Source organism: Cydia strobilella, chromosome 11 (genome assembly GCF_947568885.1).
Source record: "Cydia strobilella chromosome 11, ilCydStro3.1, whole genome shotgun sequence".
NCBI lineage: Eukaryota > Metazoa > Arthropoda > Insecta > Lepidoptera > Tortricidae > Cydia > Cydia strobilella.
In genome coordinates, this window is record NC_086051.1 from 7,027,599 (window position 1) to 7,046,181 (window position 18,583).

The 18,583-nt window shown below is 38.2% G+C and overlaps 1 protein-coding gene across 3 annotated transcripts in view; it reads right to left on the reverse strand.

Annotated features, from left to right (window-relative positions):
* The window catches only part of LOC134745455 (protein-L-histidine N-pros-methyltransferase), a 92,477-nt gene extending 74,242 nt beyond the window's left edge, over positions 1–18,235 (reverse strand). Inside the window, exons 1-2 of one of the 3 annotated variants that reach the window (XM_063679498.1) lie at positions 18,135–18,190; positions 13,886–14,092 (exon numbers count right to left, since the gene is read on the reverse strand). In XM_063679498.1, coding sequence (XP_063535568.1) covers positions 13,886–13,999 — 114 coding nt within the window. In that variant the 5' untranslated portion in view covers positions 14,000–14,092; positions 18,135–18,190. Of the gene's footprint in view, positions 1–13,885; positions 14,408–18,134 lie in introns of those variants that run through there. The other 2 variants (XM_063679499.1, XM_063679497.1) reach the window with 2 other exon arrangements.
* Positions 18,236–18,583: the final 348 nt, after the last annotated feature.

The window sequence follows — 18,583 nt, forward strand, 5'->3', positions numbered from 1 at the left end:
AATTTGCTTCGAAAACTAATTTTCTTTAATGAACTAATGAATCAAAATGTGTAGGTAGAACATTATCTAGTTTCATTAGCTTAGTCTTTGTTGTCAGGGTCCCGTCACTTCTAGTACGAGTTATACTCCTACAGCCGTCTTTCAGTCCAATGGATAAAGAAACTAAGATTTGTGTGACGCAGAGATGGCGTAATGGGCATGTCCAAGAATAGAATACTATAACAGCATGTTAATGTAAGGATCTTATTACACCGATGCTCTAGTAGCACTCATTATAATTTTTAATCCAGCTGTCTGTACATAAAGTAGCGATAACAAACATGGCGTAGCGATACAGGCGATACGCAACGCGTTAATATAAGTGTTTTCACCGTATGAATTATACATTGAATTGTGTTCAGGCTGCCTCTTTATCTGGCGAGGCTACGGGTGCATCGAACACATTATGCCTTGAACTGCGCTAGATTTTTATTACAGTCTAGAAAAACTTAAGCTTGAGAGGATAAAGCGGTACAGACTGCAATGCCGCGGCTTGGAGCCCCAACGATACAATTGCCATTTTCGAGTTTTGAGCGAACTCAATAAACACGGTCGTAAAAGAAATCAATTGGGGCCCAAAAGAAATTAAACGTAAGAATGTATTGTTCCATACAAAGCGTAAACAAAACAAAAATCATTGTTTGCGTTAACCAGGTCTCAGGTCGTTTTCGACCTGCTTTCGTAAACATAAATCGCATTAAAGGTATAATTTATGGCGTCCATCTACTGAATAAGTACGATCGACTTTACGTACCCGTATAGGATTCTACCCATAATAATAACGTATTATTTTCATCTAAAAGTCATCATAAGTTACATATAAGTACGCAATAAGGCAATGACATTATAAATAAAATATATATGTGTCGGGTTTATAGAATACCCGTTGTTAAAAATGATATTTAATACATAAAAAACTGAAGTGCTGTATCCAAGTACGTAATTGCAGTTTATCGATTTAAGTCTGTGTTTGTGCATGCTTTTTATAGTCTGCTACATATTGAGTTCCCTTTACGATGCAGGATGGAACATTAGATATGATAATAAAGATACACACCCCTCCAGCCATGGTCACTAGAGGCATGAAGGTGTGTTCCGGATAGTAATTAATTATTTGAAAGAGCGGGCACAATAAAGCGGACTCATCAAAGATTCAGCCGAGCAAACAAAGAGCGCGTGCTCCGCGAGCATTAACCGCCATAAGACATCATAAACGGAGCACCATCATCTGGGCTTATCAAAAATTCATGCTCATCTCACATTTCGGCGCCCCTCTTAATTTCGCGTGAGCCTCTTCTTGGTTTGTGTAAAAACTTCGGGTGTCTTTTTATGACTTTTACTGCGGTATAATTGGGAGAGGGGCGAGCGCTCGTGTCCCCGAGGTGACATAAATACACCCCCCACACTCTCCTGCCACCCCGGCTTAATCTCATGTAAGACTAGACATCGCGGAAGTAGTTCGCATTAAAACAGCTTGAGCTCTTGCTGGCCTCTTCATTTCAAATTAAATAACTTACTTAAGTTAACATTAGGGGTTTGGACGGTTAACCCACCACGCTCGTCCAGTGCGTGTTGGTGAGTGGACAGTAAGCCTTCTAACTAGGCTGGTGAGCGCCGCAGTTGACGTGCTAGACGTTGTTCCGCCGCCGCTCTAAATCAGTACCCTGTCCTGGCACCGGTTGTTCCAACCCGACCGCACCAATATTACGTGCGCTCTAATTAAGTTATTAGTAAGACTACCTACATAATAAAGTGCACGACAGTTTTACGTCTTATCAGGGGATAGGGATATGTGGAGAAATAAGAGGGCGGCCTTTGCCCAGCAGTGGGACAATATAAGCTCATTATAAAATAAAATAAAACAAGTCACTTTCTTACTTTATAGACTAACCATAGAAATAGCATACCTATAGTAACGTAAATATTTGTTTAATCTTGGTGGTCATCACTTGACCCATATCAGTATTGGTAGTAAGTGTAGTAAGTAACGCCCCTTTGTGATCTAATGATCTTGTTTGCCTCGGTATTACAACCAGGGACCGGCCCGCTATCCCTTATCGGGGTTTTATAAGGGTATTGCATAAGGCTTAACTCACCATACCCTTTGCCAGACGAAACCCTTTGTTTTGCTTTTAAAAACCCTTATATAAAGCTACCACATTTGAGTAATCGGTAGCCCAAATACCCTTAAAAAACCCTTATCATCCGCTCACCAACACCTTGCATATTGCTTATAAGGGTTAGCCTTATAAAGGGTTTCCCTTTTAGCATATAAGCGTGCTAATTTAAGTCGTCTACCTTGTTCATAAAGCACACATTACTTCGAATCCGAGCGATCGTCGGCGGCGACGGCGGCGTTCTTTGACTAGGCACGTATTTTCTTTCCTTTTCATACACTACCGTAGATATATACTAATCCTGTCTCTTTCACGCAAAGGGAAACCTTTATAAAAAGCGCTTAAAGATAAGGGTAACCCTTATTAAGAGCTAGCCTTATTTTTGGTTAGCTTTTCGGTAAGGGTTAGTCAAAGGTAAGGGTATGAATGGGCTTGCAGTTCAAAAGGGAAAGTCTTTCAATGTGTTAGCCTTGTTTAAGTGTCGCCCATTGAAAGGGTTTTATCGCGGAAAGGGTTGTCCGGTCCCTGATTACAACCTGTTGAAAGTTATTCATTGTTCACATAATTTTCCCATTGGATGAACAGAGTTGAAGAAAGTATTGTCACATCATCACAGGCCTTTGCGTCTATTGTAGACGATTTATGCATTGCTGTTTATACAACGGGTTTGGTGACTGTGAAGGCCGATGCGTGAGCGGCACGACCCACATTTTTGGAATTGCTTCTTTCTGTCCCATCCTCTTCTCCAAAAATTTACAACAGTTCCTTTGAGCTGTTCGACTCTGGAACTCTACCTCTAGATGTTAGGCGCGCTCAATCTTTTCATGTAGGTATTTGAAAAACTACATACTTAAAGAACATTTCTCTCTCTCCCATAGTGTTATTATTTTTCACTCTGTGGCTGACATATGTAGGCTAAGCAGCTGTTGTATTTAGTTATATATCGGTTTGTTTTTTATACATTTATAAGTATGTATATTTGTATTTTCTAATATGTGTAGGTACCTGTATACTGTGTACTATGCTTATTTACTGTAATTGTATGTATTCAAGTAGGCCTCATAAAAGTTTTGCATCACCCAACTCTTCTTTTTTATCTCTGTTTCCGCTATCCAACGGTTGTCTGGAAGATATCACTCTTTAGCGATAAGACCGCCTGTTGTCTGTCTCTATCTTTAATCAATTGTTTTTTTCTTTATTTTAAGTGAAATCTGAAAATTACTATCTAGACCTGTCACTGTGCAGGTTAAGAAGGTGCATGAAAATGAGCAAGATCTCTAAATAAAGGTAAAGAATGTACTGAAACTTAGTTTGTGTGCGTTTGCCAGAATCATGCTTGCAATGTGGGTGGGTGACAGACAATACCACAAACCAAATCAATATGAAATCTCTTCTAGTTTCATTCCACCCTCACGCTAAGGCTTTGAGCTCATATTCGTAGACAACGAAATTAGAAAAACCCTTTCAATGGCACCATTTCCACTTCGGGCGGGCAGCTTAGAAATTAGAATGTGAGCCGCCCAAGTTCGTAAAGGGGGCACTATTTGAAATTCAGAACTAATATAGGTTTGAGGCTTCCAATATCAAAGAAGGATGGTCTCAGAGAGTGAGCAAATGCGATTTCAATTTTATTAGAGGCACCAGTGATGCGCGAGGTGTCGCGCACGGCGGCGCGCTAAGGTGGCGTGCATGTACCTATGTGTATTTATTTGCAAATTCCGAATAGCTTTCAATATGTAGAGGCGCGAGTGACTCCCGCCCGTCGATCCTCTCCAATATCGCGCTCTGAGACGTCACGGAGGCGACGCCATTATTCGATGCGACGATTGACTCACACGGGAGCAGCCTTCTGAGGACGCCGCATGATAGATGGCGACGCAAAAAACATATCCGTAATTGAGATTTCTATTACTGAAATTGAGAGCGACCGATCCGTTTTTTCATGTTTGTTTACATAATGTGAGTGGTGACAGGGGCGCACTATCGCGTTTCGGAAGCGGTCGCGGACGTCAATTTGTATATTGTCATTATTAGATTCGAGGCGGGAAGTTGTGGGCTGCCATCCATCATGGTGTGACACGGTGGTCCGATATCGCGCCTAATACCTATTGATTTCCCACTTAGCGTTTTTCTTGGGAGTCAGCGCTCCACCCTTCCGCAGAGGCCTAACGAGCTGTTTGTCCTCCACTCGGCAAGTAGGGCGCCGCCGCCGCTGGCCCGAGCGCTCTGCCCTAGTGAGCCCTTTGCCCGCCCATTGTTTACTTCTTATATATAAGACGTTGATTATTAATAATGAGTTATGAAGAAAAAATTGTAACTATAGTCGAGAGCAATGAAAATATGTAGAATGAGAAGTGAGCGTCTACTTTTCGACTAAGAGAAGCAATTCTATCATTTATCTCGAGGAAGGGAGAGCAATGAGTTTTAGAGTACATGACTATTACATAGAAACGTAGTCAAAAGTCATGGTTACATTTAATTACAAAAATGTTAAGCCAACATGAGGTGAGGTTACGACTTACAGGGTGGTAAGGTGTTATAAATGCGTTTTTCAGCAAAACAGGCATGTTTTCTTACGTTTGTTTGCCAAGTGTTTTCGGTCGCCTCATCTTAACAAGTTGTATGCGATCTTGGATTCGTATAGTTTTCTCAAAATATGACGTAACGAGTCATGTGCTGATAATGCTCACATTTGCCTAAATGCCGAAGAAAAAGATTGCGTCACCAAGGTCCCCGGTGGGGGCGGGAGGCGAGAACAATGGTTTCGGTTCTCACACGTGTGGAGGATTATTTGCATTCGGAAATAAAGAGAGGAATGATAAAAGAAAGGCGCGAGCCACCCGCCGGGGGGGTTCCTGGGAACAGGGGGGAGGGTGACGGGTGGCGCCTTCAGAGGGAGGGGGCTCGTTACGCGAACAATGGAGAAATAATGTACAGATTGCAGTGAGCGATGCGCCCAGTGCGACTCAGGTGTCTTAGGACGTGGACACCACGCCTCCGGTATCGGGGTGCATCTAGGTATACGACAAACAAATAGGAATATGAACGTACCTACTTGAATGGCTGAGGAGCATGTGATTGAAGTAAACACCGACTTCAGTCCAGCAGGGGAATATGTAATCTTTGCTCTTCAGTTATTAAGATAATTAAAACTTCTGACACTACGGCACGGTAAAAAACAAAAGAGATGCATTATAACAGTATTATTTATTTATTTATTAATTTGACATACCTAGCCCATCATGTTGGCCCAAGATTCCCTCTATCTGAGTCAGAAAAGTATCCTTAAACAACACTAACTTCTGATGAGCATGTAATATACCTTAGGTTTAGTCCGACAAGAAATTGTAGAAAATTATTGAGGGCGCCACTTCCTACGTAACTGTCACATTTTTGACGTAAAATGCTTAAACATGGCAACAGTTTGGATGGACTATAGTTTTTTTAAATTATACATGACATTTTTGTAAGTATACAGTATCACCTATTCAAATTCGCAAAACAATAATTGAAACAAAGGTGACATACAATGTCAAAAGAGTTCCTTAAATAGAATGCAACGTCAATTGGTGAACTATGAAAGCAAGTGGATAATGTATCGCAAAGTGTTATCGCCTTGCGCAACGCAATACTAAAGAGTTTTAATGTTACGGACGGGCGCGAGGCCGACCCGTTTAATAAAGGATGCCTTCATAGGAAGCGCAAGCAATCACAACACAATCACCCCATCCTCGCGTGACACCGAAAATGTCCTCGCTCATAAGTATAAATTAATCCATTTAGAGCGACCGGCACCAACCGGCCGATTAGCGGAAGCGTCTACTTAACTAATTTAACCCCGGGTGGTTTTAACAGAATGGATAGCAGTGATTACGGGTGACGGTTGAGATCGTGTGACGCGAGCGCATCGAGTGGTGAATGTGAGCGCTCGCGTTATTCAGTCGCGTCGTTGAGCTTATTATATTCCGCTATACGTTATTTTGACAAGTAGAAATCATACCCAAATAACACAAATAAAATTTTCTTTTCTTAAAGTTAAGCATTTATAAATGCAGCGACGCTGACGCGTTGCCTGTAACAGTGCTGGTCAATAATAGTGTAAGCTGAACGCATAAAAAAATCGCGAATTGATGTACCGTTTAGCCGTTTGGTACAAGCATACTAGAGGTAAAACTATTTTTTTGACCCGCAGCATCTAAAAAAAGATCCCTTAGAAGGGGAGTGCTGAGTAATTTTTTTTTAGTATTCTTATTTGTGATTTGTGATTGACTAATGAGTAATAGTCTCAAATACTAATGAGTAATAACCATAGCGGTAATTACCTACAGTACATTAGTACCTACTGGTAGGTATACTTACCACTGAACGATATTTTTAGAAAATTGGAAAAAGAATAGTATAAAAAGTATCCAACTTATGACGAAAGGCCTGTCAAATCAAGCAAGTTAGTCAAACATTTATTGAAAGCGTTTGTTTTCCATTCGTTTTATATTTTCAAAAAAATACGACAAGGGCCGTGCAATAAACGAGATAAGAAAATTCAAACCGCAAACTTTCATGAAATCCAGTCCCTTATTACACTTGAGCGGCTTATACGATAGTCAGATGTCTGTAATCCCGAAGCCCGCGACATTTTAATAACATTGATCAAATAGAACAAAAGTATGTGGACCGAGCACTCGACAGAGATGAAAGTTAAAAGGGTCGCGAGCGGGAGGCGTTTTCGGGGTGGGCAGGAGCGGGTTGAATGCCTTATTCCCTCCACAATTCAGAGGTATTTCGTGTTCTTCATACGCAAATATATCCTCGTTACGGAGGTACACGTGAGCGTCGATTGCGTACGCGCCTAGAAGTGCCCGGGCGACCTGATGCTTGAGGGAATTGGCTACAGGAGGAAAATTGGATCTGGCAATCAGGCTGTGAGCCCTTCAAAGCTCCCAGCCTGCCGTTATTTCACTAGATTTGATTTGCGAACTACACGTGTCATAAAGGAAGCTTCTGAGACGTAATACCGGTCGGCATTTGAATGACTTGTTTATAAAATGTTATAATTACTACAAATAATTGTGCTCATTATTGGTGGCGTATTTCAGTTTTTCAGAAATAGCTCCTACCAGGTTGTAGTAGGTACCTATGCGTAATTATTAAGGAAAATAAAACATGTATACCTATACCTATGATTAATTAATATCTTGTAGAATTATTTGGGAGCAGGTGTATCTACGTAAATAATGGATTGTATAATGTTAACACATTTAGCGCCTTACCAATATTACACCCAATTAGACAGTTTCTAACTCCCTTCCCTTCCCTGAAAGCGCTGGTGGCCTAGCTAGCGGTAAGGGCGTGCGACTTGCAATCCGGAGGTCGCGGGTTCAAACCCCGGCTCGAACCAATGAGTTTTTCTAAACTTATGTACGAAATATCATCTGATATTTACCAGTCGCTTTTCGGTGAAGGAAAACATCGCGAGGAAACCGGATTAATCCCAATTAGGCCTAGTTTCCCCTCTGGGATAGAAGGTCAGGCATGGCGTCGCTTTCGTAAAAACTAGAGCCCACGTCAATTAGTTGCCAAGTTGCAAAATGCCGGGACAACGCGAGGAAGATGATAATGTTTTTATTTTTTATTTTTCATTAATAGTTATTTACGATACAAGTGCGGAAAAGAGGAAATTCGGAACGAGTGGCGACCGCAGGGACTGTTTTAAATCGACACGAGTTGCGAATTACCTATTCGCACGCGTATCGTACAACGTTTTACAGTACATATGGCTCTTTAAACTTTCGACATATGCACGTAAAGTGCTGTTTTACGCACTAGTGTAAGAAAGTAGCACCATATGTACAGTAATAGTTATTTACGATACAAGTGCGGAAAAGAGGAAATTCGAAACGAGTGGCGATAAATTAAAACACGACCCCGGGGAGTGTTTTAAATCGACACGAGTTGCAAATTACCTATTCGCACGTGTATCGTACAACGTTTTACAGTACATATGGCCCTTTAAACTTACGACATATGCACGAAAAGTGCTCTTTTACGCACTAGTGCGAGAAAGCAGTACCATATGTACTGTAAAATGTTTTTTTAATACAGTTGCTCAAAAAGTGCTACTTTTCGTGGCTGTTTAGCGTGCGGAAAATTGGTTTTCGCGAACTAGTGCTTTTTACTTTTCCAATTTTTTAAAATTTTTACTTGTTCCAATTCATGACTACTTATTGATGAGTGTTAATATTAGTTCCCTTTAAACGTGGTAATCAACATAATAATCTACTGTTAAAGTAAGAATACGAAAAATATGCATATTTCATATTTTATTACTTACCTCTTCATCATTATAAGTATTATAACACGTTTATTTTTTAATGTTGAAAAACCGTTCTTAATAAGTTGTCTGAATGGAACGGAACGCCTGTCAAAGAAGAGGCGTATTTTCTTACTGCAAGAATGTTTTAAGTTTCCAAAGGCAACATTCGATATTGTTTTTATAAATATACGATACACAAATAATTTAGGTAATAATAGTACAATGTTTTAATATTTACAATTGTTTCTGTCTTATAGAATCACTCACTCAGCGCAAAGCGCGAACGATAAGTCCGAGTTCCGCTAGGACTAAAATGCTTTCGTATGTCCGACTGTTTTCCTCTGGTCGCATTTCTCAACATCTTCGTGAAATTTTGTGACCAGGTTCGATAATATATTTTTTAGTAGATTTAGTTTTTGGATTTTTTCAAAATGGCGGAACCATGGGGGTTCACGAGGTCTATAGCTCCCAGAGCCACAAGTAATAGTAGACAGCTGTCAACTGTTAGTGTAAGGCCTGAGTAGACGCTCGAGTTGGGCGTGCAGCGGGGCGGGGTGTGCGGCGTGCATGTTAAACAAATGCAAACGTATATGAGCGGCCTTAGTGCACGCTACTCAAATTACTTGTGAGCCCGACGCCACGCTCCACGCCCCGCCGAACGCTCAGCTTCGAGCGTCCACTCAGGCCCACTTAGATAACTAGGGCGGCACCACAGTCATGTACAGAGCGAATTGCTACGGCGTAGTTTGTTTTATTGTTCTTTAAATTAGTATATTATCTCTTTGCCTGAGATACAGGATTGTATTCCTAGTTTAGGCACACGTATATGTAAAAGTCACGCATAATGTAACATTAGCAATAAGGTTTTCTCAATAAATTATTCTTATTGTTATATTAGTAGGTATCGCAATACAAGGGGGAAATCTGCCAGCATCCTCTGCACCATGCCAAAGGGGCCCAAATTTAGATGTATTGTATTTTAGTTTCATTTAGTATTAGTTTTTGGATTAAAATAAATAAATGATTCAGCTAGTATACGTCCCACTGCTGGGCACAGACCTCCTCTCATGCGCGAGAGGGTTCGGCTTCGGGCTATAGCCCCACGCTAGGCCATTGCGGATTGGGGATTTCACATACACCTTTGAATTTCTTCGCAGATGTATGCAGGTGTTTCCTCACGATGTTTTCCTTCACCGAAAAAACTGGTGGTAAATATCAAATGATATTTCGTACATAAGTTCAGAAAAACTCTTGATACGAGCCAGGATTTGAACCCGCGACCTCCGGATTGAAAGTCGGACGTCATATCCACTCTGCCACCACCGCTTCTAAATAAATTTAGTTTTATTTTAGAAGTTAAATAAGCTTATACAGCACATACCTACATTATTTAAGTTATTCAATGTCTATTTAAATGTAAATTTACAGCATTTTAAATTTAATTTCTAGCAGATAAATATTTTTCCCCTCACTAGCTCGGAAAGTTGTCGTTTATCCTTCAATACAAGCGGGGAAAAACGCGTTTTATCCACTAGTGGGGAAAGTAATTTGACCTTGGATGGAGCGTGTTTAAGTAGCTTGACAGATAACAAAACGTAGAGAACGCTCATGATAATGGTTCGTTCGATATTAATTATCATTAAATAAATGGTTTGAGAATCTAATAAAAAATACCAAATTTAGCTTTATTTAATGATTTTAAGTCATAAACCTTAAAATTCCATAAGAAACGTTAGATTTTTTATAATGATGTTAAATATAATTCTGAACGCACAAGTTGAGTCGTTGCAATTTCAAAACGCATCGTTGACATTTCATACGTCAGAACAGAAATGTCAACATTGTCAACAAAAATTTTACTGTTCTTCTCACCGACTCACGTAAAAATCAGAATTTCTAGTGTTTTCTGTTATAATATCGTAAAAAAATTAGTGATTCCAGTGATGAAGATGATCTAACGCCAATAGTGAGGGGAAAAGTTTTGTGTTACACACGGGTGCAAATGTATTTTACTTCTCGTGTGTTGAAACACTCGCGGGTAAAATACAACTTTGCACCCTTGTATAACAAATAACTATTATAAATCTCATGAAAAGAATAATAAATGCGTTTTATTATTAAATCTTATTATGGCGTTAGGTTCACCTTTTGTAAATTAAGATTATGTTTCAGCAAATAAGTATAAATAATTATGCCATACCAATTATAATGGTTTTTTGAAATCATTACTCTTGTGATTTTTTTTAATATGTGCCATTTTCAACCAAAAGAGTATTTATTGTCGCTTGTCAGTAAGGCGCTATTTCCATATAGCTTCAATTAGAAATCAACCTTATCGACAAGCGACAATGTGGTACCTTTTGGTTGAAAACGTCACATATAAAAAAAATGATCCTAGAAACATAAAATCATTAATGTCCCATGATCATACCTATTTATTTTTATTTATCAACATGGATCCACCACAAGCAATCTCTATTTTCTACATGTAGAACATATGTCGTACTCGCGCACGAAGGGTTCCGTACCATTACACAAAAAATCACGTTTGTTGTATGGGAGCCCAACTTAAATAATTATTTTATTCTGTTTTTAGAATTTGTTATTATAGCGGCAACAGAAATACATCATCTGTGAAAATTTCAACTATCTAGCTATAACGGTTCATGAAATACAGCCTGGTGACAGACGGACAGACAGACAGACTGACAGAGAAGTCTTAGTAATAGGGTCCCGTTTTTACCCTTTGGGTACGGAACCCTAATAAAGTATAAAACAAATTATAGTTAGGTATGGCCAAAGAACAAACATTTACATTCATTAGAAATCTTTATCCTTCCTTGTTTATCAGTGCAGTAAAAGTTATCCCTTAAGCTGGCATACAACCTGAACACAATTTTTAAAACAGTTATTTTAATGTTAATTTATTCTCAATAATATAATTTCAATTTCTCATTCCTGCTGTGGGACTTTGCCATGCGAAGTGTTATATCATATTTTTTTTAATGTCTAATTGCTACAGATATACACATCACTTACCAATAAGAAGGAGCATGTAAGATGACTCACACTTATCAAATAATTTATTAATTTTAAAATTTAATTCAGGCAACAAGGCTTATATTACATATACCGTATAGCTAATAAGAAGAAGATGGGATGATGAGATTAAGAGCGCAGCAGGAGGTTGCTGGACTACAATAACAAAAGATAGGGATAAATGGAAAGAATCAGGGGAGGCCTTTGCCTACAAAAGGCATACAGATGGAAATTAGATATATATACAATATACTATGGCAAAAAAAGCTTTCAACCAGAAGAAACAATTATTGAAATCCCGTTTATCATGCAGAAGCAAGAAGCTACTGATTAAGGTGTACATCTGGAGTATAGCCCTTTATGGAAGTGAAACTTGGACAATGACCCTAAGAGATAGAAAGAGAATGGAAGCATTTGAAATGTGGTGCTGGAGGCGAATGGAAGGCATTAGTTGGAGAGACAGGATAACGAATGAGGAGGTGCTAAGAAGAGTGAGTGAAAGAAGAGCTATTCTGAACACTATTGCAAATAGACGCGGGAAAATGATTGGACACTTAATACGACACGACTACTTCTTTAAAACTATCCTGGAGGGGCGGATAGGAAGGAAGCGGGGTAGAGGAAAACCCAGACGCAGCTTTTTAGATCAAGTGAAAGAAAAAGTAGGGGCCGTGTCGTATCAAAAAGTCAAAGAGCTGGCGTGGGATAGGGAAAGCTGGAAGATACTCCACCGACAAGAGAATAACTCTTAAGTTAATGATGATACATATATATATATATGCTAACAAAATGTACTTACAAAACACTTGTCTGAAATAAAGGCTATTTAAATTCAATTCAATTCAAATAGACTAACATACATATAAATTTCATAAACTTAAAAACTAAACACTATTTTGGCGATAGAACGGCGTGGCTCCGTTGTATTGTCTGGTCTTGTATCGGAACTAATGGTAACTCCATACTCATTTAGTATGAGTGTGCATTTTTCTGTTGCATCAACATTTACCCCTTTTTGTGCATACTTATACACATGGAAAAAAAAAGAAAAATGTAGTCATAATGGATTGTTGAAGTATGTAATGTTGCACACAAGTTTAAGTAACTAGCAACCCGCCCCAGCTTTGCACAGGTAGTTCAACTAATTTGCCCAAACCTTTACAAATTATACATATAAACCTTCCTCTTGAATCACTATCTATAAAAAAAAAACCGCATCAAAATCCGTTGCGTAGTTTTAAAGATCTAAGCATACATAGGGACAGACATACAGACAGCAGAAAGTGACTTTGTTTTATACTATGTAGTGACTATGTGCGGTCACTATGTTTTTGTACAGGCTTCATCAGAATCCGGGAGTTTATAGTGATTTTATTATTTTTTTTAAATAAACAGGGTCTAATTTGTAGAATTTGCTTTGACATTTTAGGAAAATTGAAATAAATGAAATATGGCGTGCAGTAGTATGACCAGAACAACATAACCAACTTTTTGAAAACATAAATAAAATTGTCTTCGGTTATCGCTATAGTTACTCATGAAATTAAAGCATGAAAACGGATTATATCGCGCATAATGAATTTATAATACATCCCGACATTTATCGCATATATCTTTACTTGAAAATAGTTGTATTGTATAACTAGCCTTATGAACTGATTTTTCATCTACAACCAGCCTAACCCCCTTATTCATAAACGACTACTAAAGTTGACAAGCCGCTAATAAACGTTTGTCCCTTTCCATCATACCAATACGTCGGAAAGGGACATATGATTATTAGCCGCTTGTCAACTTTAGTAGACGTTTATGAATAAGGGGGTTAAAGTTTATAGTTTATTATGGTTCATTATTTTTGTATGTGGCTATTTTTGCACATTGTAGTTTTATAGCAAACCATAGGTCAACATATAAATTTGTAATTAAAATTCGAATATAAAATTGAATGTTTCGTAATAATTAAATGTTCAACAAATGAAAGTAATTTTTCTTTCATGGGACTATTAGTTAGTAGTAGTATAAATATGTAAAAATTTAAAGAACACCAATGCCTCAGCCTAGACTTGGGTGTGCTGAATTTCCGGAGTCGCAAGTGAGTTTGGCCCTAGTAAGATTCTCTCATTTATCCTTTTATTTTAAAACGATAATTAAAAACACTTATTAGCAGACATTCTGCTCAGTGCAAACTTAATTTATTTAGACAATTATTGCTCCGTTTAGGTAAACTAGGGTTTTCCTATCAGCTAAGTAAATAAATAAGTACTTAATAGCCGACAAGAAATTTATTCAGCCTAAAAATATGATCAAGGCCAATACATAGATAATTGAAGGAACACGACAGTTACAATATCAATAATATAAACTATCTTTTATGACTTACCTCAGTTTGGTCAAATTCTTGCAGATGCCTGTCATTTCTTTGTTTTTCATAAAATGCACGAGCCAAGGCGCTCCTAGGACGGTATAATCCATTCAATTGGTTATTATTAGCCATGTCTTCAACGTATCTCTGATCGTTTTCTCGTTTGGGGCTACAGTGTTTTGTATTTAGTAACTCCTCATCCTTAGGACACTCTTTTTGGCTTCCCTTTGAGTAACAATAATGTAAATCAGTATCAGATCTAGCGTAACATAATATGCTTAATTGACATAATATGATACGGAAAATAAAAGGCATTTAATATTCTTTGGTGTTTTGGTCAGTAGGTTACATTTTTCAGGTTAAGTGTCTCTTGTCCCTGCCTTTGAAATACATACTATCCAAAGCAAAAAAAAACTTTATGAAAGATCTATAGGTACTATCACGTGCCTTATATATGTATATTAACACAGTTGAGATAGAAAAATGATAACAATACATTTAAATAAATATTATTTCTCTATTTGGTTTCTAAATGTCATAACAGTTTTCTTGTCGCCCAACAGAGGGCGTTCCCTCGGTGACAGAAGCGCGTTTACGGGTATAGCTATTCCGCAACCACACTACTAAAGAAAAATTAATTTATTAATTTAACTTATGATAACGGAATTCTTAAAATTAAAGCATTAGTATATTTTATTAATTAATCGACATTTAAGAGCCTTCATGACTTAAATGCAAATAATAACTTGAACGCAAAATAATTCTGAGGGTGCCTATTGCGAAAAATGAAAATCGAACTTTCGTTATCTGCCTCTCTATCGCTCTTGCATATTCGAGCGATAGAGGCAGATAACGATTTTCGATTTTTCGATGTTGGCGGTAGGCTCTCTATCCTTGTATACAGTCTGGCAAAAAAGAGTAGAAATTAAAAAGTGGCAATACTGTAGTGTCGTCCCGTTTTTCTTAGATTGATTTGAAAGGGACGACACTAGAGTATTGCCACTTTTTAATTTCTACTCTTTTTTGCCAGACTGTAAAAAGGAAGAACTGCTTAATACACTTTTTAGGGTTCCGTACCCAAAGGGTAAAAACGGGACCCTATTATTAAGACTTCGCTGTCTGTCTGTCTGTCTGTCCGTCTGTCCGTCTGTCACCAGGTTGTGTCTCATGAGCCGTGATAGCTAGACAGTTGAAATTTTCGCAGATGATGTATTTCTGTTGCCGCTATAACAACAAATACTAACAACAGAATAAAATAAATATTTAAGGGGGGCTCCCTTACAACAAACGTGATTTTTTTGCCGTTTTTTGTGTAATGGTACGGAACCCTTCGTGCGCGAGTCCGCCTCGCACTTGGCTGGTTTTTTTTGTGTCGTGACGATAAAATCGTAATCGTATCGTTACCGTGGATGACATGATAAAGTATAAAAGCGAGAGCGACCTTTAATAACAAACAACGTAAGCCTAGCAATAATACGAGTACATATAGGTACCAACCGTTTCTTGCTTAGACTCCACCGAAGCCCTCGCGATGGATCGCATCTCTCGAAGCAAATAGTGGACCATCTTGCTTTCTCCAATTCAACTGTTTGTTATCGTCGTTTACTCACTTTAGCACACACGCGATTAATTTTTACTAATTAATGGTCTTCCCAATAGTCTTAAACACTTTCACATGAAAGTTGGAGTGTGTCCTGGGTAGTTAAATAATGAAATGTTCAGTAAAAGTGCCTATAAGCCCGATTGTTAAGGTTTGGCCTTGCCCGTGACCGACCGTTCACTGGTAACAGTAACCGCCGCGCTTGGGCAGTTGCGATAGACCTTTTACTAAAAAAGTAAAATGTATCGATCTCAAATGCGATATCATTTGTAGAAGATATTTGACCGTTAGCGAAGATCACCGTTTCTGCTTAGGCAAAAATGCTTTCGTATGTCCGGATGTTCTCCTCTACAGGTCGCACTTCTCAACCGATGCTCGTGAAATTTTGTGAGCAGAGCTATTGCCGCGAAAATCGAAGTTTGTCAATTGCGGGCATTTTCTCTGTCGTCTCTACGTCTTAATAAGAGTAAAAGAGATAGATCCCCGCAATTTGTGAATTTCTGTTTTCGCGCTAGGCCCCCAGGTTGGAATATTTTCAAAATGGAGGAGCCATAATTTATTGAGTTTCATGCTATGCTCGCGAGGTATATGGCATTTTTAAATTTGGGGGCGTTCAAATATAACGTAACGCAATCTTCGAAGATTTTTGACCCCTCGTCCCCCCCGTGTAACGCACCGTAACGTTTTTTTAGCTAGCTAGCGTTAGCCCTACCTAAAAGTTACGTAACACCCAAGTGACCATTTTTACCTAAAAGTCACAATTATGTTTTAGCAAAGTATAATCATAAAATTGAAGATAATTAAGTGACCGAGGGTGTATGATAGTGGAAGCCGTACGACCCTAATTTCAAAGAAAAACCGTAAATCGATGTAGGTACAGTTTAGCCATTTGGCACACGCATACTGAAGGTCAAAGCAACATTTTTGACACAGTTCTTAAAAAAAATCCCTTAAGAGCTTATTACACTAACCTATACGCCGCTATACGTGAGAAACGATAGGATGTATCTCTTATCGCTTGTCACGTATATCGGCGTCCCTCTTGTTAGTCACTAAATTAGGATAGTGTAATAAGCTCTTTTGGAGGGGTGCTGTCATTTTTTTTTCCTTGTATGGAAATAGTACATTTCGATTCTAGTGCGGAAAGTATGTCATTACTTCACGAGTACCGAGATACGGCTCGTGGCAAGACTCGGGACGAGTGAAGAATGACATTTCCGCACGTGTATCGAACGACGTTTTTTTAATACAGTTGCGAAAAAATAAGAAAAGCAACAAGTAAGGAACGGAATTCGAAACTTTTATATTATTAATTCTGTGACATCATTGCATTGACATTATGAAGAAGTGTTTTTCTAGCTTTTATTCGACTAGAATAGATCTTGTTATTATTATTGAACCCACTTCAATGAAAGTTTTTTTTTCAAATGCATGTTCTATAAGACAGAAACAATTGTAAATATTAAAACATTGTACTATTCTTATCTAAATATCGTTATTTATGATTATTTGTGTATCGTATATTTAAAAAAACAATATCGAATGTTGCCTTTGGAAACTTAAAACATTCTTGCAGTAAGAAAATACGCCTCTTCTTTGACAGGCGTTCCGTTCCATACCAGAGCTCGTCGTGCTTTGCCATGCCTTCCCGCAGGTTACGACGCCACTCGGGTCTCATCTCCGCGCGTTCCTCCCAAATATATCGTCGACGTATTCGTATCATCGTAATCGAAATATTCGTAAATAAACAATTTCTACGTATACTCACACAGCTGATTTTACATTTCTAAGTTCCGCAGCATAGTAATCCGTATTATCTTTAAAGAAAAGTGCAACCATTAATGCGTCTATGTCTGGTAGGTTGCCGCTATCAGCTTTCACATATTTCGGCTCCATTTTGAGATTCTTATGAATATTGTGCCACTAGATATACGGATAAATCGGAATATATCAGAAAACTGTGGAACAATAACTAAAATTAACTAAATACAAATAAAACAGTTAAAACACTCAAGACAATCAAGAATGTTTACCCGCGTGTGACGTCATCCGAGCGTTGACCAATCACAGAGCGTTCACGTCCCTGTTAAAATTTCAAAAAATATTAAATTTTCTTTTGTTTATTTTCCAAAAAATAAACATAATTTACATTCAAATATAGTGAAATATACTTTATTAGTTTATTATATTCCAGGATGACAGCAATTCGTTATATATTTTTAATGTTGTCAAATACCCTATTGTGTAATGTACGGAACACTTGGAACGCGAGTCCGACTCGCACTTGGCCGGTTTTTTATCATTGATATTGGGTATGTAGTTTAGGGTTTCATGTACAGTGGAACGATTGGTTCTAAACTCACATTAGTTAACTATCGAGCATCGAGTACTTTTCGGCAAAATTAAACACGGTTCGACATAACCTTTTCAAATATTTTAGATATACTTGGCAAGAGCTTGGTAGCTTACTTTATTTTTCAATTGTTGTATTACGTTTTTTACTTCGCGTTCACGCTTCGCGTTCGTACTTGAGAAATAAATATGGAGTTAGTAGTAAATAGGGATGATAACCGAGCGAATAGTCTGTGCGCTCGGGCTTATCTTTGAGGTTTCAATTATAAACTATACTTAAGCACTGTAGGGCTAAATACTCAGTAATGTACTCACATCTTCTTCAATGTCTGGTATTTTCAAGTTCTGCCACTCAGTCCGCCAATCTGACATTTCGAAACAACACTGTGAATTCAGTTGTAAGTTGTAAACCGCGCACCGACCGCCTTGAAGTGAGCGATAAGTAATTTCGTTTATATTTTTAACGAGATAACGTTGTTCTAAGAGCGATAACAGAATCTAGTAATACGTGAACATTAGAAAATGTTAAGTGTGTAATTAAAATCGTTTGAGCCACGAATTAATAAACTAGTGGATGTGAAATGACTCCTATTTAGTATGAAAACCAGTGTCGCTAAACTCACACATTCATAGCCACGTTAAAATACGTCACACACTTACAAAATTGCTCTGATTCGTAGCAACTTTCCATACCAAAAAGTTATTACCGGTGGACATTTCTCGAACGAATATCAACTGTAGGCTACATGAGTGACGGTTTAAAT